The 23584-nt window shown below is 36.7% G+C and overlaps 2 protein-coding genes across 5 annotated transcripts in view; both read right to left on the bottom strand.

The window, feature by feature from the left end:
* LOC110163870 (putative hydro-lyase BLi00500/BL02808) overlaps positions 1 to 144 on the bottom strand; it is a 9440-nt gene extending 9296 nt beyond the window's left edge. The window contains exon 1 of the mRNA XM_055155441.1: positions 132 to 144. Within this exon, the coding sequence (XP_055011416.1) occupies positions 132 to 144 (13 nt within the window). The remainder of the gene's footprint in view (positions 1 to 131) is intronic.
* Positions 145 to 4745: 4601 nt separating this feature from the next.
* On the bottom strand, positions 4746 to 23444 carry dglucy (D-glutamate cyclase). Of its 4 annotated transcripts, none has more exons than XM_055161482.1 (16): positions 23357 to 23444; positions 21337 to 21409; positions 20567 to 20677; positions 19076 to 19229; positions 17275 to 17361; positions 17083 to 17194; positions 15889 to 16039; positions 14361 to 14483; positions 13817 to 14035; positions 12406 to 12523; positions 11504 to 11646; positions 9788 to 9887; positions 7363 to 7511; positions 6628 to 6747; positions 5891 to 6054; positions 4746 to 5574 (listed from the first exon to the last, which is right to left on the bottom strand). In XM_055161482.1, the coding sequence occupies exons 1-16, from the start codon at positions 23378 to 23380 to the stop codon at positions 5428 to 5430; spliced, it is 1995 nt and encodes a 664-aa protein (XP_055017457.1). In that variant the 5' UTR covers positions 23381 to 23444; the 3' UTR covers positions 4746 to 5427. The 4 variants fall into 4 exon arrangements, with proteins under 4 accessions (XP_055017457.1, XP_055017459.1, XP_055017466.1 ...); XM_055161484.1 differs by having other exon boundaries at positions 23082 to 23396; XM_055161491.1 differs by lacking the exon at positions 20567 to 20677.
* Positions 23445 to 23584: the final 140 nt, after the last annotated feature.

Raw genomic sequence — 23584 nt, 5'->3', positions numbered from 1 at the left:
GAGTTTACAAATATTTATTTTATGCGCAACTACAGCCAAATATGCACAGATTTACCAAATACGCACGGATTTCTATTCTATGCGCACTAATATTTTTGAAAGCTTTCTTACTCCATAGTTGAGGAAAATACCTTTTCCTCGCATGTTCGTTAGTTTCTGCTTAGCCAAAAAATTACACTTGAAAGAGAAATAAAGTCCAGATAATTTACTTATTCCAATATTTGATAAGTCATACTTGTTCAAGGAGTCTGTGCTGACATTCCCATGCAGAGACTGAATATTTATGCCTATACAATGATTTTTATACGCAAACTATAGTGGCAGGTGACCATGGTTTAGACTTAGTGCCTCTTCGTTGGTGCACAGGTGAGCCAGGCCTCTTGGCACGTTGCGCAATCTTATCCGATTGTGACAAAGATCCTCCAGATTCATCTCACTCCCCTTACAGGAGCATCTTGCTGGTCTGATCAGGGTGATGAGTTGTGAGTCAACATAGCCCTATCAATAAGTCCCTGCCCTATTTAGTTAATTGATTAGACAGATAGATAGAAATAGAATATATTTTATATGAACTGAACCTATCTCTGCATCCCTCAGCTGTAATCTAGTCCCTGTTTTCTGGGTCATTGTAGAGTGATTTCTAATAGTACAATAATAAAATATAGCAGTACATCAATAACTGTATAGCAGCACATCAGTTACATCATAGCAGTAGTTATACACCACATAAGCCTAGTTATTTATCCTAACAATGGCACTAAACTTTTCTATCTTCATGGAGACCAAACCAGGCCAATTTACAGGTCAGACCTGTGGAGAGGCGACCCCACTCCCAGTCAGAATGTCTGTTTGTCTAGGTACTTTTAATCAGAAAAAAAACACCTGTAATTGAATAAATATAAAGTAGAGCTGTTTAATGTCATACTGTGGAACATTCAAGACAGAGCAATGACGTATCCATAGAAACGAGCAGGTGAGGGACCCCGACCAAAAAGTTACACAGTGCACCTTTAACGGCCCTGTATTCAGTTTATTTCCCATGTATTTGAGGAAACTGTGTCTTGAATTAGTACAGACATATTGTCAGAATAAATCTGCTGTGTACTGTCTGCATCTAATTATAATAATCTTAGACTTTATTTATAACTTTATTGATCCACAAGGGAAAGTATTGGACAGAGTATTGGACACAACACAATATAATATAATAAGAAAGAGCAAAAATATAGACGGTAATAATAAATTCTAAAAAACCTGCAAAAAACCTAAGACACACACTGGTTAAAATAAAATATAAAATCTGCGTGACATTTACAAACATTCATTCATCCATTCAGAATCAGGAATTAGGAAATACATGGTTACCTCACAGCAAAACTCACCTGGCTACTTTAAAAGCAATTATAACCTCTTTAACTGACTGACTCAGAATGCAAAAGGTACTTGAGGAATGACATTGGCCCAGTGACCTAGTTCTGTTTTGAGTTACAGCTCCTTTAAATGTGCATTGTGTAACTTTTCTAGTGGAGGGTCCATCAAATGCTTTGCTCGATGGAGATGTTATTGCTTTGTCTTGGAAGTTTCACAGTATGTTACAGATCAGATCTATGGAGAGGCGACCCCGTTCCCAGTCAGAAAGCCTGTTTTTCTAAGTATTTCGGAGCTATAAAACCACCTGTAATTGAATAAATATAAAGTAGAGCAGTTTGTCATACTGTGGAACATTCTAGACACAGGAATGACATAACCATAGAAACAAACAGGTGACAGATCCCCAACCAAAAAGTTACATAATGCACTTTTAATGATGTTAGTCCTTACCATTTGCAAGTCCTGACGTTGTGGTGATTCTTGGGTCTTCATTTCGGATCAATAGCCTTAAATCTGCAGGACTGAGGGTTGCCACGCTTAACTCCATTGTGAAACTATAATTCTCAACATAGCAAGGGTCTCCTCTCCCGAGTGGGTGTAGTCAAGTACAGGTTTTCCTTGCCTGTTTGTTTGTCTGGTGTTAGTTTACTTAAAGGTGCACTGTGCAAGCTTTCTGGTAGAGGGCCCATCACCTGCTTGTTTCTATGGATATGTCACTGCTCTGCTTGGAATGTTTCACAGTATGACATTAGACTACTTTATATTTCTTCGATTACAGGTAGTTTTATAGCTCAAAAATACTTGAGCTATAAAAGGCATTCTGACTGTGAGTGGGGTCACCTCTCCACAGATCTGACCCGTAATTTGGTCTGGTTTGATCTCCATGAAGATAGAAAAGTAGTGATGGGCAAATGAGTCGGAGCTCCGGAGCACGTCTCGTTCTTTCTGAGACAAATCACTCTGAAGCACTGCCTCAGAGCTCGTCTCGCAGCAGCCGCTCACGTGACCGAAGTGTCCAAGTGTCGGTCCCTCCCCCGACTGCTTCACTCTGTGTGTCAGTCGCTTCAGTGTATCGAAGCGTTTCATTGGCTCAGCGAATGTTCCGCTCTGTGATTGGGTCAGAGTGCTTCAGAGTGTTCAGTGCACTTCTGTGGTTTGACGAGCGCTAAACTGCTACAGTATAAAAGATGAACCAATATTTCTTAAAAATGTTGGGTAGTGAGTGACGTTAGTGGTGATTTTGGCGACTTTTGGCATTTGTTTCATTTTCGATGGCATCTACAAGTGGAAAAAAACGATCCATGGTTTGGGATCACTTTGATCTAATTCCACCTAACAAGGTAACACCTATTTTCTTATTTACAGCTGCTATTTATGTTGCTCTTTACATATTATTTTAAATCATCATTATTGTTGTTGTTGTTAGGTACGGTGTTTGCTCTTCACACAAGTATTGTCTTACACTAACAATACTTCATCGATGCTGAGACACCTGCATCGTGCCAATGGTCAAATTTGTCCACTAAAGGTCAGTGTTTCTCCGAGGCCTCAGACACGTCGAACCATTTGAGACAATATTGCGACTGAGGTGTCAATGCTTCACGAGGCTCCACTCGCCCATCACTATAGAAAAGTATACTGTGCATACTGTGAAACATTCCAGACAATGCAGTGGAGAAAAGCATTTGACGGAATCTCCAGCAGAAAAGTTACATAATGCACCATTTCATGTAGTGTCCAAAGGGTTACAAGCTGCTATCACCTACTCACGATGAACGCATGACAGCTTAGAGAGATCATCAGACATGTTTAATATTTGTTGTGAGTCGTAGGAGCCGAGTGCTGTCAAAATGGGCTGCCCCATCAAAATGAGCTACCTTCAGCCTAAATCGATAGTGACATCTATCGATTCACAGTTTCCCGTCGAAATAAGCGACCTTACTTTTTTCTGTTTACAGTTGTATAGATCCAATAAAGCTGACCTCCCCAGTTTACAGCATATTTCTTTGGATTAGAGACAGCGGGTTTGATGTTGTTTGCACACGATGACACGGCAAACTTTATAACTTAGTTATGTCCAGTTTCAACTCATTTATATGACTATGTGTAGTTCATTTCGACAGTCGTATTGCGCTATCAAATAGGGCTCAGACTAAAGGTAGCACATACTGACAGGCCAATTTTGCCGTCGAATAATGCTACTGTTAAATCACCATTATTCACTCATTTAGATGAATTTGGGCAGAGGTAGCTCATTTCGACAGACCTATATCCTCTATCAAATAAGGCTCTAGTCTAACCATTGTATATAACAGAAAGAAATGACTGGAAACACTGACATTTTCTGAAATATTTAACGCTCTATATCATAGGCTATAGTATACTATAATTTCCTACTATAAGATATTTTATTTTTACAGCGTCTTTCTAAACAAAGTTACGTTTTCTACACATGGAAACAAAATAAAAGATGATGTAATGAAACTGATAACGATAAAATCAAATATTCAATCCAAACTATTAAATCATCTAACGTAGATATTCAGCCACAGATCTAAAATGCACATGTCATTGCTTGCATGCATACAATAAAACCAGTTTACAGTGTTACTTGTTACCCCACTTCTGCCTCGAGTACATGGATCTGCTCAAGTAGCTCAAATCGCTTTGGGGTTGTGCGCATGTGCAGTAAGTAGCTAAGTAGCTCAAATCGACAGGACACGTGTTGAGAGCAGCATGTGCACGAAAAATCCAGCCGCAGGCGTAAACACAGCTCGCGTGGGCTGGAGCGGGGCTGGAGGTGAGGCAGGTGAGCTGGGACAAGCCTCTGACATGTCTCTGAACAAACAACTGCATACACGAGAGCCAGAAAGGTTTGGTAGTTAGTTTGGTAGTAGATAAAAAGCATCAACCTTTAAACAAAGCAGTGATAAAGTTAACTGTGCCATCGCTTTGCTATCGCTCCTTAACAGTGCGCGCATTCCCGTCATGAGCTTCATGTGAGATTCAGTTGCAGTGGGAGTTTGGAGATAATCTGAGGTCTTAATATCGTTCAAAATCGTACAGACCATGTTGACATTGTAAAAAAAGTCTTATGACAATTTAATTTTAAAAGCACTGTATGCAACTTTTTAGCAATAGACTAAAATAAAATCATGTTATTATTAATTTATTTTACCTTTAATTTTTTTTTATTGTGCTGAAAAATGTGTCCTTACTGTGAGCGCACTTGCTTTGACTGTAATCTTCCACAATACTGCATAAAATGTATTTATATCCAGGAAGAATGTACGGAAGTATGATTTCAACTTTCTGTTTCCATTGAATTATACAGATGACGTCTCACCCCCAGAAAGTTACATAATAAAAAAATATTTTCTTTTTCTACATTTATTTAATGGAGAAATAAAAACAAAACATCAAAAACATCTGATTTATTAATTCAAGTTACAACAAAGTTACAATAAATGCTACTGATCCCAATGTACTGCAAAAAATCTAAAACGACTCTATTAATCTAAGTACATTTAACTTTATGTTTTTATTTTATTGTTTTAATTGTGTTTTTATTGCTAGGGGAAATAAAGCACAGTAAGCAGGGTTCCCTCTTCGCAGATCTGACTTGTAGCTTGGCCTGGCGGGATCACCTTGTTTCCATGGAGATTGATAATCTTAATGCCATACTCTAGAACATTCCAGGCAAATGGGACTAGCACCAGCACAGTTACACAATGCCCCTTAAACTAAACACACATGAATGAAACAAAAACTACATCAACATTTTTTATATTGCTCATTTACTAATTTAGCTTATGATTGTTGTTTGTGCAGAAGGCAAGGGTGAAGCACCCAAATGAACCAAAACAAACATGGTCACGCAGACTGATGGGTCTTTTGAATAGGAAAAAGTCCTGAAAATTATGCATTTCACTGAAATCCACTAATATTAAAGATAAGTTAAAAGTAGAGAACCACATTCTTATTTGTATATGGAACAATGCCACCTTTAGTACTTCAAAATCCTGACAGTTTCAGTTAGAGGTCAGAGGTCAGAGGTCATGTGGAGTGGGTGACCTGTAGCAGTCTGGTGATGAGGTCAGAGTGTGTGGGGTGAAAGGTCAGCCCATCCACCTCCATTGCCAAGTTTCCAGTTTTCCCACTTCTAACCCCAAAGTGCATCAGAGTGGATAGAAAAGTCTCCTCCTGGAAATCAAACAATTTAAGACATAAAGACAATTAAGGCAAAATTTCAAGACATATTATGCCCTTTTCTGGTATTTAGTATTAAATTCTAACAATATTATTGCATATTTGGAGCAGTAAGTTCAGTTAATTTAAAATAAAAATTGCACATGCCTTCATTTACTAGTCAAACTGTCAAAATAAAAGACAAAGCCAAGAGTGACCCAGTCTAATACTGGACTGAACTCTCTGTTGTTATGGTGTATGGTATAAATTGTAATCTTGTATAGAAACTGAGCTTAAAATAACTGAGTGGGTTTGTTGAGTATGTATTTACCTTCTCCACAGAGGGGAGTCCTGAGCTCCACTGGTTTAGTCCATTTTCTTTACACTGTTTATGTTTCAGTCCCAATCCCTTCTTTAAGTATCTCTGATGTGAAGGACACGACTGGAGCAGGAATAAACCACAACACACTGCATACCCTCCCCAGTTAGACACGCCTGCAGGGGGCGACAGTGAGAGAAAGATTATTCATTGCATTTAAAATCGTTTACTACAGATTTTGGTATGTACTATTTAACTACGGTCCGCCTCAATGTTATATTATTTAGTTAAAAAAATCACTAACACAACCTTTCCTAAAATTATACATCTAACATCAGAGTTGTAAAAAATGTATATGCAAATACCTAATCAAAACCAAAATTATTAATACATCCTTAAATGAGTAAGTATTGAAATTATTAATACATACTCATTTAAGCAAGGTTTTGATATTGAATACAAATAAATGTTTTACCTTTTCTGAATAGTTTTATAGTTTTAATAGGGCTTAATCAATGTATTTTTAGATTTACTGTGAGTTTAAACTCTGTACTGATCTCTTAAAGTTGTGAAAAGTACAATGTTTTTCAAGTGTTTTTTAACTACAAATGGCAAATAATAAAGAAAGTGAGGAATAACTTTGGACCACTGCAAACTGTTTAAAATGAACTTGTTCTGTTTTCACATTTTTAAGAGAGTAAAAATCTATTACACCGAGTTTAAAACAATAATTTGAAAATACCACATACCACAGGTGATGGCGTAGTCTGCAGGTACATCACAGGCGATGAGCTCTCCTTTGGGCATATAATTCTTCACTCGCTCCCTCAGTTTACCCATCCCCAGCTCATTACCACCATCACCAATTCCTGTAAGTATCAGAAGAAATGTTATGTAATGTTATCTGCTTAAAGGTCCTATATTACACAAAATGTACTCTTGTGAGCTTTTAGTCATGTTATAGTGCTGTTACCTCCTCAAAAACAGACCTGGAGTTGTGTTTTTTTTCATTCACACATGTTTGAGTAATCCTTACTAGTCTGTCTATATTTCCAAAAGTCTAAATGCTCTGTTCCACCTTGTGATATCAGGAAGCGTAGTTTTTAAATTAACTGCTACCTTTTACCGTTTGTTCAGTAGAGATTGGCAATTCCAGGTCTGCAATTATCCAAATTATTCTAGTGAATTCTAGTGAAGTGGAGCACAAGTCTGGGTATGTTTTCATGAGGAAATAACATTATAACTTAAATCTAAAAATAGCCTAATATGGGCCCTTTAATGTTATTGCTTTGCCTGGAGTATTCCACAGTACGGCATTAAACTTCTATTGTGCCTTTATTTAATTATATGTGTTTAGATAGTGCACCTTTAAATCGAAGTTGTTATTTTTATGTTTAGTTTGAGCTGTGGTTAGAAAGTAGCTTGTAACATTTATTTTACTTATAATACATGTTCAGTTTTCATTATAATCTTGCGTGACCCACCTGTGGTACGAATGCCTGGTATGTCTTTAGCAGCGATAAACAGATTGTCAATGGGATCCAACAAGTGCTTAATGTTGACTCCTCTCATGTTGTAGTAGTTTCCATCTGCAGCACGTCCACTGCGCTCTATCGCCACCAAGTGATCATACCTGTAAATGACAAAAACTATAATAACCTGAGGGTATACATCAGCATGCAGGAAAAGCTCAACAGGGCTTAGAGATAATCATGACGTAACAGTAAGATGCAATGTAAGAAATGTGCTGTTTAAAGGGCCCACATTACACTATTTTTTGAACTGTTGTTGTTTTCTCATCACAAACATACCTGGAGTAGGGGTGTGCAAAAATATCTAAATATCGATATATGGTATCGTTGAATGTGATGATACAGTATTGATATCGTAGGGTGCTGTATTGATATACTGTCAAGAGTATTTTTTTGTGTGTATATTTTACAAAATTATTTTGTTACAGCGCTACAGTTTTGTTGTTTCGTGGAAGAAAACTCATTTATGTGACACATTTGACATTTTCGCAGTTTTTGTGATTAAAATGGATGTGTTTCATATTAACTTTGCACAAGAAGTGGTTTAATAAAGGCATAATATCACAGCCATGATTTAGCCATTATTTTTTATTGAATCGTACCAGAATTATTTGTAATATATCGTAACGAACTGTACTGAATCGAAAGCTCACTGTATTGAGATATGTATCGTATCATGGCCCATGTCTCAAGGTATGTATCGTATCGGCAACTTCTTAATGACACCCAGCCTTGACCTGGAGTTGTGTTTTGTTTCATTCACACACAAATCCTGCATTTTTGCCACAATTTCTGGACTATAAGCTGCTACTTTTTCCTCACACTTTGAACCCTGTGGTTTATACAACAACGCGGCAAATATATGGACGGATTATTTGTTTGGCATATTGTGTATTCATATGTACGTTCTATGGTTTGGTAACACAGCGAATGCACGCGTAGGCTGAGTGCAGAAAGTGCAGCTGTCTGTGTGGTTAACATGAAGTTGTAACACTAGCTCGCTCTAGCGCGAGGAGAGACGGGGGTGCAAGAGCGAGCCAGACAGGAGGAAGAGATGATGCACAGAGGGAGATCCTAGTTTGATTGTTTTGAACAGTTATTTTGTACTTCATGCATACACCCTTAATGAAAAATACACAAAGATATGCATATGCACATACTTTTAAGTTAAAGGTAATTGATTTAGCTGTGGAAGAAGGAAACAGAGCTGCTGCACATGAGTTTGGCATCAGTGAGTCGATGGTGAGTTGTTGGCGAAACAAACTAACTCAATGCAAAAAGACAATAAAAACAAATGGCCCGAACTTGAAAACATTCACCTGTGGCTTATATTCAGTTGCAGCCTATATACTCTATGTACAGATTTATGGTTCTTTTAAGTTGATGCGGCTTATATTCAGGTGCGCTCAATAGTCTGGAATTTTACAGTATATACATCTTCTCTCAAATGGAAAACACTCTGTTCACCTTGTGATGTCCTGTGGTAATACAGGAAGTGCTTCACTGTGTTTTTACTCCTTCACTACAATTATTTGGCTAATTTCAACCTTGGAATTGCCAATCTCTACTAAACTAAAGGTAAAAGTTAACTTAAAACTACCACTACATGACATCACATGGTGGAGCAGAGCATTTTGAGCTTTGGAGATGCAGACAGACTAATAATAAAGGGTTACTCAAACATATTGTAGTTGACGATAATGTCAGTATATTTGTTTTCATGGTAATAAATGAGAAAATTATTATTTTATTTGTTCAAATATTTAAGATGTGTCAGAATACCACAGTTTTTAATTTGATATTTTATTTGTGAAAATATTTGTCTTTAAGTTATGTGACCTTTTACCTTAGAGAGAGACGATAGAGAGAAAAATGTGTAAAGAAAAAGACATCAAAATAAAAGACACACTACTTAACTACCGCTGGTGATGTACAGGTGAACACAGTAAATATTGTTTTCAATTCAATTTCAATGCATTCATTTAAAGGTATTTATGTAAACTTACGCCTTTTTCTGTGTCTGTCTTTATTTTAGTTTTCACGGTGTTTCAATGTGTTGATGGATTTGAAGATTACTGAGAATAAATAATGACACACATGATCATCAGTACGGAGCGTGAAGTATGTTTCTTGATGAATTAACAATATTCTAACATGGCTTAAGAGCTCATAAGAGTCAGTTTTGTGTAATATAGGAGCTTGAACTTGGATAATTAGTCAACAGGAATACGACTTATTTCAATCAACTAAAAATGCTACATTATTTTACTCTCTTCATTTGTGTTTGAACAGCTAAAGTACATATACTCTATACAAGAACAATGAGATCAAAACATTAGCGTCAAGCCAGAATCTTCTGTGATCTATTTGGTCTGACCTGGGTTTGTTGACGTCTCCATTGTGACACAGGAAGTTGAGGGCGGAGTCTGGGCCATTGTCTTCAAAAGTGACCAGAGGAACCGGGGCGACCAGCACACCTGAAAATTACATTCAACCACTAAGAAAAGTTTAAACAAAACATAGTACAGGTCTGAGAATAAGACCTTTCAGGCAGAATATGATCAATTTAAGAACTTTACAGAGGGAAAAAAACTTTCTGTTTTATTTTTACAAAATCTAAAAAAAAACAACAACCTCTCTTTTGGCTTGTGCTAGCTTGTGTCTATAATTTTATGTGCGAGAGACTTGTTTAACAGCACAAATCAAATCATCTGTTCTAGTTTCAACCAAGTCAGTTCTTTATGGTCAGGTTATGTTCAAATAAAGCTCAGGTTAAAGTTTAATGAAGCCTCAGACAGAGCAGAGCCTAAACTTAGTATCACACCTCCAGGGAATGGATCCTCCAAAAAAGTGAGCATCAAATCGCCAAATCGTTTGTTTTCCCAGTGAGATGCGTCTATTGACAAAGCCGATCATTTCAAGTCTTTTGAACCATATCACTTTTGTTTCTGGTTCTGATATTGTCATATTTTAGTTTTGGGATTCAGACATCGTAATTGTGTGGTTGTTGGATCCTAACAGCGGAAAATGGCTTGAGAAACAGGCTTTGGAAGTTTTCAAACTCCATAAATGCAAAAGGGAATCAGATCTGTGTGACTGCAAACCTCCATTCATACTGTTTCCCTTCCCAACAGAATAGAAAAATAGTGAAAGGCGAAGGCGATGGGCAGGAGCCAGAGGTTATCTTGTTCATCCTTCCTGTGTATCAAACACAGGAAGGATGAACAAGGTAACCTCTGGCTGCCTAAGAAATCATCCAGAGTTTGAGTGAACAATTTGTATGTGGAGCGCCATCAAAGCAAAATCCTGATCTCTTGCTCAATATCGGTTCCGAATTTAAAAAGTCAACGCAAAAGCGAAAGGCACCAACTGTTCACCAAGAAACACTTTCCACTGCAAAGCGACCAAGATGTGATGTTGCTTTATAGCCACAAGAACAAGAAAGTGCAAGTTCAGCCTGTTTGTCTTCTGTACCTCTCGCTTAACAAACAGGATCCTGCTTTGATGACGCTTCACATACAAAATGCTCACTGCAAACTCAGGATGATTTCTTAGGCAGCCAGAGCTTACCTTTTTGGTCCTGTGGATCAATACTGCCCATTCACTATTTTTCAATTCTGTTGGGAAGCGAAACATGGAGGTTTGCAGTCACACAGATCTGATTCCCTTTTGCATTTATGGAGTTCGCAAACATCCAAAGCCTGTTTCTCGAGCTGTTTTCCGGTGTGGGGCCTTCCAACAACCACACAATTATGATGTCCGAATCCCAAAACTAAAATATGACAATATCAGAACCAGAAACAAAAGTGATATGGTTCAAAAGACTAGAAAAGATCAACTTTGACAATAGATGCATCCCACTGAGAAAACAAACATGGTGTTTTGATGATCACTTTTTTGGAAAATCCCTCCCAGTATGCACTGCGCGATGACCGGAAGTCTGAAATTCGTGATGCAAGTATTCTGACAGTAGTTGTAGTGAGCTAACAGTTACTTGGCAGTTACAGAGAACTTTTGTGTACTTCATGGAATCGTTGTGGCCTCTCTACACTTGAAATATAATACTTTTTAATGTTTTTAATGTTTCTCTCACCTGAGCTCACGGCCTCGGTGATGATGTCCTGGTTCAGCTGAAGGCCTCTCCGGTCTGTCACCATGGTAACCTGTTTCCCCAGAGACAACAGCATGTTCGCCATGGCAATGGCTCCAGGTGGACCGTCTGTCTCATCAGGAGGACTGCAAAGACAAAATTAGACATGTTAATGAATTTACTAATTATCTAAGGAGCTGTGATGTGCAAAGGAAAGTCCACTAAATTAAAGGTACACTATGTAACTTTTCTGGTGGAGGGTACACTGCAAGCTTACATCCATGGATCTTAATCCTTTACCTGGAACGAATTTATTTATCTCCTTAGAGACATCACCAGGCTTGGTCATATCAGGTCATATCTATTAAGAGGTGACTCCACTCAAAATAAGTTTTTGAAGGTATTTTTGACCAATAAACACCCGTAAATAAATTCTTGTTACATATCTTTAATGCCATACTGCGGAACATTCCAGGACCCCCCACAACAAAAGTTACATAGTACACCTATAAAAGTCAGAATATATAAAGTGATCCTGCAGTATTCCATTATATAAACACCATAATTGCTACTGTAACTGTAATATTAGCACGTCATTCTATTATTATTGCACTCTATAATATAGTTGTCCTAAAAGCCATAGTATGTAACTTTTATGTGCCAAAAATTAGACTAAATTATAAGTATGTTTTGATGGTACTGAGCAGGCTTGCATCTCCACAAACCTCACTCTTATTTGGCCTGAGGAGGCCTTTGGCTATATTATCACAGTACAGTAAGTCAAACAAATCTATCTACATGGAGAATTTTCCGAAGTGTGGTTTTAACTTTCTGTTTCCTATCACTATCACTTTAAGGACAACAGATTAAATAAATAGTGAAATATAAACCCAGAGCAGACTCACTTGTGCATGTAGTGAGTGGGGAATCCGGTGGTGATGAGGACAGAGGAGGAGTGAGAGAGAGCGAGGCAGGACAACAGCAGCTCGTCCGGGAGGAAGATGGCACTGATCCCTCGCTCCCCTGTAACACGCGAATATATTATTTATAATCATCAATAATTACATTAAGTGAGGTTAGTTTATTTGCATTTGTAGTTAAAAATTACATTGGAAAACATTTACAAGAAGCTCCAAGTGCAGCATGAGACATTAAAAACAATAGACAATCATTATAGACATAGTACTAACACTGAAATAAACAAGATACAAAATGTAAAACAAACTATACTAAAGAATAGGTCGTGTTGATGAGATATTTCAATTTTCGATAATGTTTATAGTTTAAAATGGAGGTGGAGGACATGTTCAAATCCTATGGTGGAATTTGCTGTGTAATTGTCAGATTGCAGATTTGCTGACCCGCCTTATGGTTAATACTGGGTTATTTACTGGGTCTAAAACTGGGGCAAAGTTCCATGTCTCTGTCAGCATGAATAAACAAAAAGTAAATACTTTATGACAATAGCTTCAGAAAGTGGTGCCATTATTCAGCAATAAAGATGTGATTGTTGTCTGTTGAAAGGACTGTAAGGCTAAAAGCAATTATGGAAAGTTTGTGGAGCCAATCCCAAACAAATAATGGTAAGGTTCAACAGGTGTAGAATTTATACTTGGATATTTTTTGCAAAAAAATCTGTGAATCTCCCATAGAGTTATATAGGCCCTATCCTCCAGGCTCTAAAAACAGGGGGCGCTCTGGGACAGTTATCCATTTGCTTGTTTCCCGTGAATATTGGTGAATCTGCTTGTCTGTTATTAACCAATGAATTAATGTTTCACCTTTTAGTTTTCTAACTTAAATGTTGGTTAAAGAGCCAGTGTTATGCAACTTTATAATCTATGCTAAAAAGGTCACAAGAGTCAGTTTTGCATAATAGAGGGCCTTTAAATCAACAATGTTTTTTAAGCCCTGCAAGGTGAATGTTGTTGGGCATTTTGGGCTATAGATGAATAAACTGATTTGAATAGAAAATGAACTAGTGTTGTTACGATACAAACATTTTAACCTCAATTTCAATACTAAGGAATAGACTCGATAATCAGTACTGATTCTGATACCACAATGAAAATAAAAACACTAGATAGAATGATAGATAGATAGAATATGATTTTCAACATTCTAAAGCTATTCAGGAAAGGTTCATTTTGGGACTTTTTTAGTATCGATACCTGCTCAAATAAGTATCCAGCTTAGGTACTGGTTTTAATATCAGTTAATAACAGATTTTTGATACTTTTGACAACCCTGTTTGGAGATATACAAAAATAAACTGAATAGATGTGAATGCAAACTATTAACACTAGTTCATCCTACCTGGATCTTCTCCGATGATGTTCTCCAGTTGTCTGATTTTGTGCAAGGCCCTCTTTGAAGCTAAGCTGTAGAACAAAGGATTCTGGGATAGTTTGAAACTCAAGGGGGTGAGATTGGGGTCTAGAGGAGAAGAGGAGGAGGAGGAGGGACAGGAAGAGGAGTCTGGGAGGTCAGTGACGAACATGCAGCCTGGAGAGTGAGTGAAAGCCAACGCCGGTTCTGGAAATCCAAGTAAAAGATAAAAAAATAAGGGCCCATATTACACTACTTTCTGTGATGTACCTGATATAATGCTCTTTCCTCATCACCATCATACCTGGAGTTTTGTTTCATTCACTTTCACTGGATTTTTTGGAATAATTTCAGACCTGGAATTGCCGATCTCTACTGGACAAAATGTAAAGGGTAGCTGTTAAGAGACTAATAATATGTGAATGAAACAAAACACAACTCCAGGTATGTTTTTGAGGAGGTAAAAGCATTATAACATGGATTAAAACTTAAAAGTAAAAATATAACACTTTTAAATACAGTTATATCTTACTGCTGGTGAGAACTGCTTCAATGGATGTCACTCCACAGGCCCAGAACACAGGCACATCTCCGGGCTGCTGCTCCACTGCGTCCCCATACTCTGGTCTGGACAGGTCCTGGATCCCCAATAGAGCTGAAACACATTAAATATTAAAAAGAGGCTTTTATTGGGTTTCAAATGACACCACATCGCCCAATAGGTCTGCACTAAAAAAGAGATTATATAACTTAACACCTAAACTCCACCCACCACCACAGTGCAAATAAGCTTTTTTTTCTTTTTTTTTTTAAAGTGCAAATAGGCTGTTAAAGGTGCTGTGTCATATTTTTACCAAGCTAGTTCATTTTAAATGGTTTGCAGTGGTCCAAAGTTATTCCTCACTTAGCGTATGTGTTCCTAGCATCATAATTATTCACCATGTTTATAAGGGCTTTTCACAACTTTCAGAGGCCAGAACAGAGTTAAACATCACCATAATGCTAACAACAACTAGCATGCTAAATGCGCACTACCTGCTTCTTGGAGGATGAAACTCTTTATAATTAGATGCAGACGGAGCGCAATAGTCTCCTTTTTACCTTCAGAGCCAGAGCTGCTTATACAATCTGTACTACACTGGAAGACTAAAGGGGAGAGTGATTTTTAAATTTTTGATACTCAATAATTTACACAAACTGCATCAACATTACATCACATTTATTTTGTTGATTCGTTCCAACTTCTTGTTTTAGGTTTTATTTTGAGTACTTTTGGCCATTTCACTAAAACACATTTAAGATAATTATATTTAAGATTTGTCCCAATTTGGCCATAATTTTAGGTTTAAAACTTTACTTCCATAACTGTTAGCAACAACCATAATGTACACTGAGCCAAAATTCCTCTAATGTGCAAATAAATAAATATCTGACTAACAAAAATATAAGAAAACACCTTTATTTTGATTAAATAAAATTTAAAAGCATCTTTTGTGAAAACTGTGCCGAATAGAATTGGATAAAATTCTCCCAGTGTCACGTCATCAATACAGAATTCTGGACTTCTTGTAATTTTCAAAATATTTTTCAACTTTCTTCACAACTTGCTTCTTGACTGTGTAAAACTATAATTTATATGTACAATTTTATATTATATCATCTATCTATCAGACAGTGCAGGAGACACAGACAGATGCAAGAAAGGTCTGTCACTGTGGATTTCTGCAGAATCAATGAGTGAAGCACTAAACTGAAATAAACACATCTGATGAGACAGTTGATCATTATTTATTTTTATCACCATGTGGTCTTATATCTGTGTAATCCCTCAGTGGTCCAGGTAGGTTCCATAGTGTTTCATGGGCATATACTAGTTCCACCAAATTAAGTAAAAATGTGAGAATCATCAGGACCTGTCATATGCACTTTAATACATTGTTTTGAATTGTTTATTGCTGTGATGACACTGCTAATTATTCATCACTCTGGCGTGGATGGTCATGGATAGTTAAAACATAGTAACATTCAGTACAATCATGCAGACTCGTAATTGTTTTTACCTGGGTCTCCTATGTGCACAGGAGCTCCATGGGCCAGTGGGTTGAGGTGGGTGACCTCCACTACAATATCCAGCATCTGAGCCGGAACAGGACGCATTGTGACCACCAGGAGGCACTGAAAGACTCCAGCTGGTACACAGGGCACAGAGGTCTGCACACAAACACAGCTGTGCAGTCCATACAAAAACGTGTAAAGAATAGAGAACAGTTATAGCTGAGATTTGGTCTTTTGCCCACTGTCCACTGTTTTAAAAACTGATTTAAAATTAAAACAGTAATTACAAAAATGTTAAAGGTTCTCAAAATTAAATCGTCTACTAAAGGAACACTAACTTTCTAGTCTGGGGTCTACCACCTGTTGGTTGTCATACAATTTATTGCTTTGCCTGAAATGTTTCATGGTATGGCATTAAACTGAAGTCATTTTGATGTTTTCAATTACAGGTGTTAGATATGACCTGCAAATTGATCTGGTGCTGTCCCCTGCTTGTCTCTATGGAGATAGATAAGTTTAATGCCATATTGTAATATCATGAAGCAGTAGTTTTCAAGTTAACAGATATCTTTTACCCTTTATTTAGTGGAAATAGGCAATTCCAAGGCTAAAATAAGCGATTCTAGTGAAGGTGTAAGGAGTTTAATAACACAGTAAAGCATATCCTGTTTTACCACAGTGTTAAACAGTGTTTTTCTGTTTAAGAGAAGAAATCTTAAATATGTAGGGTTTGTGTGTTAACCATGTGTAAATGAAACAATATACAACTGCAGGAATGTTTTTGATGAAGAAACATTATAACATAGATCAGAAAATGGTGTAATATGGGGTCTTAAAACTGTTAAATGCCCGCTATGTAACATTTCATTTGGGGGTCCATCAGCTTCTTGTTTCCATGGATATATTATTGCTCTGCTTCAAATGGTTCATAGTATGACATTAAACAGCTCTAACTTACATTTATTGAATTACAGGTGGTTTTATTGCTCAAAAATACCTAGAATACCTAAAAAAACAGGCATTCTAAATGTACAATACATACAAAGGTTTAATGCCATACTGTGAAACATTCCAGACAAAACAATAACATCTCCATGGAGAAATGCATTTGACAGATCCTCCACCAGAAAAGTTACACAATACGCCTATACATTTGACTCAAGTGTTCATGTCAGTCTCAAATAACACAGCTGACTCACCCTGTACATGCTGACATTTTTCTTCTGCTCCACATTCCTCACGGGGACTCCAGCCTCTTTAAGTTTCCCCTCGAAACCAAAGCTGCAGCCCAGATAAAAACATACCATGTCCCTGTCCAGACACACAGAAGACAACTAGTTAAAACTGGAACTCGTGAGGCAAAACATACTGTAAAAGGCTGTAACTATTACTTAAGTGGGCTGGTGTAGTCATTCAGGTTTGAGACAGTTTTCAGCAGTTTTCCTTTCTCATAAACACAGTACTGGGAAATATCAGTCCTGGAAATACATAGAAAATAATGCAATGTTGAGTAATTTCACAAAATCATATAGGTTTGTGGTGTTTAATTGGGATTAGAGTGGGTGCATTACTAAAAATAAAAATAAACAAAAAATAAATCTACAACAAAACAAACAAACAAAAAATTTATGAAATTTTGGTACTGGTGAGAACAGTGGAATCCCTGATATTACCCCTAAATAAATTACAGTTTTTTTTTGTTATTTCTTATGGAAATCTGTACACATAAATACTGACTACTATTACCGACTATTACGAGAGGAGGAGAGAGTCTATAATTGCAAAACATGAATGACTAACTAAATAAATAGATAAATAATTGCATATTACATTCTGTTACCAAAACTATGTCAATGTGTTTGCCAAGACTAAGTAAGCACTTGTGCCAATCGGAGTACAACGACAATGACAATCAAAAATACCTGAAACACATGATCCAGACTAGTAGTCTCTATCAAGTCATACACACCCTGGAATTATTTACCTGTCTGCAAAGTCTTTCAAAACAATACCAGACATAATAATAGATCACCAATTGGGTCAAAGTACATTTAGGTCATGTTATTTAACAGCAGGCGTTCTTATAGTTGGAATATGGTTCATAGTGAGACTAAACACTAAATCAAATTAACAATTACGACCGTGAATATCATAGCAACTAAAGGTGGTTTGCTGGTTTGGCAAGGAGCAAGCAAGCAACACTGTCAATCAAACCTGTTGTTAAAGCTTGAAAGACACATGATTTATCTGTTATTAATGTTCATATCTTGATTTATGAACAAAATAGTGAAATAAGAACACCAGGATCACGCAGAGCGAGTTAATATGAACATTTTAAGACCAAAATAACAAGCAGTTACAGAGAGAGGAGTCACGGAGCTGAAGTGTGCCCATGCTCACTTCCTGTTTGGAAGCAGTGGTTTGCAAGTTAGCTATGTCCAATGCGCATTTAACTATGCCCCATTTTAAAGTTGCACTATGTAACATTTCTGGTGGAGGGTTTGTTATGTTGTATCATTGTGTTTATATTGCTCACAAATATAACTCCGGAAGCATGCATTTAAGCCTTAAGTGTGATCACCTGTCCACAGATCTGACCTGTAACTTGACCAGTGATGTCACCTGCTTGTGCCCATGCTGCTTCATTTAATGCAATACTGTGGAACATTCCAAGCGAGCAATAACATCTTATGGAGACAAACAGGAGGATTCCCCTGCAGTTACACTACTAGGCCAAGTTATATGTCAGACAGATAAGTTTAATGCTATACTGTGAAACATAACAAACCAAAAACATATCCATGGAGACCAGCATGTAGCATATCATCCAGCAGAAAAGTTACAAAGTGTACTTTTAAAACATTTGGATAAATAAACCTTGATTTCAAAGGCCCTATATTAAGTAAAACTGACTCTTGAGCTTTTAGCCATGCTATAATGTTGTTACCTCCTTAAAAACATATCTGGAGTTGTGTTTTGTTTCATTCACACATGTTTGAATAATCCTGCATTATTAGTCTGGCTACAGCTCGAAAGCTCATGTCATAAAGTGGTAGTTTTCAAGTTAACAATGAAATAAAACACAACTCCAGGTGTGTTTGTGATGAGAAAACAACATTAACAGTTCAACAACAACAACAGATTGGAAAACAGTGTAGTATTGGTCCTTTAAATAAGGATAGATTCACTCACCTTATGTCTGCATGTTGAGCCAAAGGTGTACAGGACATCTCTCCAGACTTGCTGACATAGAGCAGAGGCAGAGGAGCCGTGTTTTTTCCACAGAATTCCTCAAAATCTTTGGAGAGTGCTGATGGCAGCACAAGCACATTGGCTTGCTGGAATCCTGTCAGGCAGAGTTATGAAATATTCTTTTAGCTAGATCCACCCACTGAGAGATGTCACTAAATAAGCCGCTGAGCAGCAGCAATAATAGTTGAGCAGTTCTGCTCAACAACCATTTAATAACAAGTTTAAAAATGCACTGTGTAACTTTTCTACTTTTCTGCTAGAGGGTACGTCACTTGCTTCTCTCCATGGAGGTACAGTCCAGAATGTTCCACAGTATTGCATTGCACTTACTTATCTTTTACTTATTTAATGCTAGATTTTAGGCCAGTAACAAACATGTTATTGAGTAAATACAAGATGGACATCTCCATGGAGACAAGCAGGTGGTGGACCCTTCACCAGAAAAGTTACACAGTGCACCTTTAATGTTCATTTGCAATAAGGGAGGAGTAATATGGTTAGGGCAAACTAGCAATTATTTTAGTAGTCGACTAGACAGTGGCAGAGGTGGCAGAATAGCCAAAATATATACTCAAGTTAGAGTAAAACTTCAAAGTAATAATAATAGTAGAAGTAGAAGAGTGAAATAGTATTTGCATGCATTGATCAGTGTAATTACATCACAATATTACACATTTCAACATATCATGAGTGATATGATAAGGCCCTGCCCTAGTGGCAAATTTAGGGATGCATCGATCCAGGTTTTCTGTCCAGATACCAATTTTGATAATAAATTCAAATACCAGTGCAGCACTGAAAACAGCATTTATTTCCTAAAAATAAAATATATAGCTGTTATTTATCGCTCAACTACAAACTGCTAAATAATTTAATATAAATAAAAATTCAAACATTATGAGACTTTCTCGACCAACTGTGACCAATAAATAGTCTTATTACATTGATTTACTGAATCAATATTTGGAAACCAATATCCACATTTTTCAATATTGGCGCCGATATCCCATACCACTATCAGGTTGGTGCATCCCTTATTGCAATAATGTATTTAAAATCAAGACTGGGTTCATAGTGCTAAAATCAAGTGCGTCTTAGAGTATTACCATTTGAAAGAAGACTGAAATATGAAATACTAATAACTAATACAACAATCCATGCATTTCAGAACATGTTTGTGAAGATCTAAACAGGATTAGCAGCTTTCATGCAGAAATGTATTTGAGAAATGACTGAAATACAAACTGATAAACTAAAACAAGAATCACATGCATTTCAGAACATGATCATTAAAGTCTAAAGAAGAATATTATTTTGTTATTTGCAGAGAAGTGCATCCTTTTTGCTAATTGTGATGATTCAAATTGCAATTTCAGTTTCAGATTAATTAATCTTGCATGCAAAAATCCATACATATGTAGCATTCCTTACCATAAGCTAACCCAGTTGTAGTTTTAATCCTTGGATCTGCAGCTCTGATCAACTTCCTCAACTCAAATGGACTCAAAGAGCTTAAAGAATTACACTGCTCCATTGAAAATCCTACAAAACAATATCCCACCGAACAGACCTATTGACAAGCAGGTTCACATTCAGGACACCACTATTTTAAATGCTCCCTAGTCCAGTTTTATTTTACTGAAGTTAATATGTAAACAGAATCCATGCAGTTAATGTTTGCAGAGCTGTTGTGTAAATTTTGAAAGGTCATAAGTACAAAAATGACCTTACGAATGAATCACAGGTAGTTAAAATGTCTTTCTAAATTCAGATTATTTATTGAAGATCTCATGCATGCTTTGTTGTGTTGTTTTATTTCTCATAAATCAAATAAGATCATAATACTGTTTACCTCATAATACTATGTTTACCTTAAGAGTTGTCATACTAATATTTCAGTCTCAATACTTAGGACTAGGATTGTCAAAAGTATCAAAAATCAGTTACTAATCAACACTCAATTTTATATCAAAACTGGATACTCATTTGAGCAGGTATCGATACTAAAAAAGTCACATTCACAGGACAGAAATGAACCTTTCCTGAACAGATTTAATGTTGAAACTCACCTTCTATTGCCTAAATAAAGAGTGTTTTTACTATCATTGTGGTATCAGAAATTTTATTGATTATTCCTTGAAAGCTTGAAATTTGAATATCGTGACAACACTAGAACATAATAACAATAGTACTTTTTTTACCTGTACATTTGATGGTAGAATAAAAGGCACTTCTAGCAGGTCTTAAAGGTGACAGCATCTTGGAACCTATCAACTGACAAAACAAAACAAAAAAAATGTTTGTACTACTCACTTAGGTCAATAGGGTGAGTCATAATCTCAGAGCCAAGTCTGTGGTTCAGGGAGTGGCTTTATATCAGTGCATGTTTGCCAGTATCACTGGAAAGTACAATACCACCAGATTCTCTTTTTACATGTTTAGATCTGGCATGATAACACATTCTGAAGCATGACAATTGCTGCAGAGAAATATAACAATAAATAAATTATAAAATTGAAACTTTTTTACTACTTTATATCACAGACATAATAATCCTAGAAAGCCATTTTTAAAGGTGCATTGTGTAACGTTTCATGTGGAGGGTCTGTCAAATCCTTGTCTCCATGGAGATGTTATCGCTTTGTCTGGAATGTTCCGCAGTATGGTATTAAACCTTTCTATCTTCATGGAAACCAAACAAGAAGTTTGTCCACTGATACAAAGGTTGGTGGTTGGAATCCCGCTCTTGACATAAACATCACTGGTTGAGTGGTCAGATCCACTGACCCACAGGTTGACTGGTGTGATTTCAGCTCCCACAGATGAATGCTATCATTGTGCCCTTGGGCAAGACACTTAACCCACCTCGCCCCCAGTGTCTGCGTAAACTGGTGTATGAATGTGCACGAATGGGTGAGTGGTTCCTTGTTGTAAAGCACTTTGAGTGTGTTGAAGATGGAAAAGCGCTATATACAAATGTGACCATTTACCAAGATCAAACCAGACCAAGATACAGGTCAGATCTGTGGAGAGGCGAACCTGCTCACAGTCAGAATGCCTGTTTTTCTGGATATTTTTGAGCAGTAAAACCACCGGTAATTGAATAAATGAAATGTAAAGCTGTTTAATGTCATAACTTTAGAACATTCCAGGCAAAGCAATGACATATCCATGGAAACAAAAGGTGACAGACCCCCAACCAAAAAGTTGCACAGTGCACCTTTAAATACTGAGTATCATTTAAACGCCTAAGTTGCATCAAATAAATAAATCAATATCAGAATGGACCAATAATTAGCCATAGAAGTTACATACTCAATTCTCTACTGCTCAAATCTTATATTACAACAAAAAATAACAAATGCCTCCCTCATTATTGCAAAGATTTTGTACACATGATAAATATGTCTATGATATGTATGTGACCAATGAAATCTAACTTCCTGAATCATAAAATCTTGTTACTAAGACATAAACAGTGTAATGACAAGCTTTTAAGTTTTAGTGCAGGTTTGAATTCAGTTATTTATGCCCTTAGTTCATATTATTGCATTATGAGTAAAAAAAACTATAATTAAAATGATTATAGCGAATTCTATCGAAAAGAGAAATTACCGACCTATTCCACGAATAGGCCTATTGTATATATAGCCAATATTATTACATTATAGTAAGTTGAATACGCTTTTTCAGTGACTTTAACATTGTAACTACATTTTTAAGTAGTTTGCAGGAGTGGCGTCAAAAGCGCGTGAAAATAAACAGTAGCTTCTTATCAGCTGCTCCAGACTTCTAGGTTTAAATTCTATAATAGCATGTCATAAGGTATTACTTTACAATGCTTTAGTATAACTTAATTCTAATTGTACATTTTAACACTGCAACACACGAAATCATAAGCAATTTTCTTTTCTAAATCGATCCAGCGACCTCGAAGATTCCTTACCTCATTCGATCCCAGTTTTAAAGCTTTAGTCCCGAGTTTAGCATTTACACCTGCTATAGTTTAGTCTAAATTAACTGTATTTTAACCCACTAAGACTGCATACGCTAAGTAATTTTCAATAATAGGCTAAGGTTTGCATCATTAGTCGCTTTTTCAATCTGCGTCAAACGCGCGCTTGCTTTCATGTTCGTCTCTTTAATGTACTGCGTTACGCGACCAATAAATAGATATTCCTTTGCAAAAAAATTTTAAGAATAAGTTTTAGAGCGCTTTACTTTTAAGATGCAGTACTTCTGCATAGCGGATAGCCGATGTTTTCAGTATTTCTGGAGGAGGAGGGACACTTCCGGTGGGTTATTCTAGAGTTTGCTTCTTCTAACGGTGCAACGCAAGAAAAGGGGAGAACTACTCCACCATCTGATCATCTGCTGCACCGGATTAGTAATTTTTTTGTATAGATTTATTACAATTAAAATATTTTCTACGTGTTTTTAAATAGCAAC

This window comes from Boleophthalmus pectinirostris, unplaced genomic scaffold (assembly GCF_026225935.1).
Source record: "Boleophthalmus pectinirostris isolate CB_2022bp ecotype Guang Dong unplaced genomic scaffold, ASM2622593v1 HiC_scaffold_10, whole genome shotgun sequence".
Lineage (NCBI taxonomy): Eukaryota > Metazoa > Chordata > Actinopteri > Gobiiformes > Gobiidae > Boleophthalmus > Boleophthalmus pectinirostris.
This window is presented reverse-complemented; position numbering and strand designations above follow the sequence as displayed.

Bases quoted from the DNA above. Each gene is read 5' to 3' on its own strand.
- dglucy (XM_055161482.1), bottom strand. From the start codon at position 23,380: ATGCAGAAGTACTGCATCTTAAAA. The intron at 11,647-12,405 runs GTGAGTCTGCTC...TTGTCTTTGCAG, and splicing joins CCCACTCACTACATGCACAA to TCCTCCTGATGAGACAGACG. The intron at 6,055-6,627 runs GTATGTGGTATT...CGCCCCCTGCAG, and splicing joins AGACTACGCCATCACCTGTG to GCGTGTCTAACTGGGGAGGG.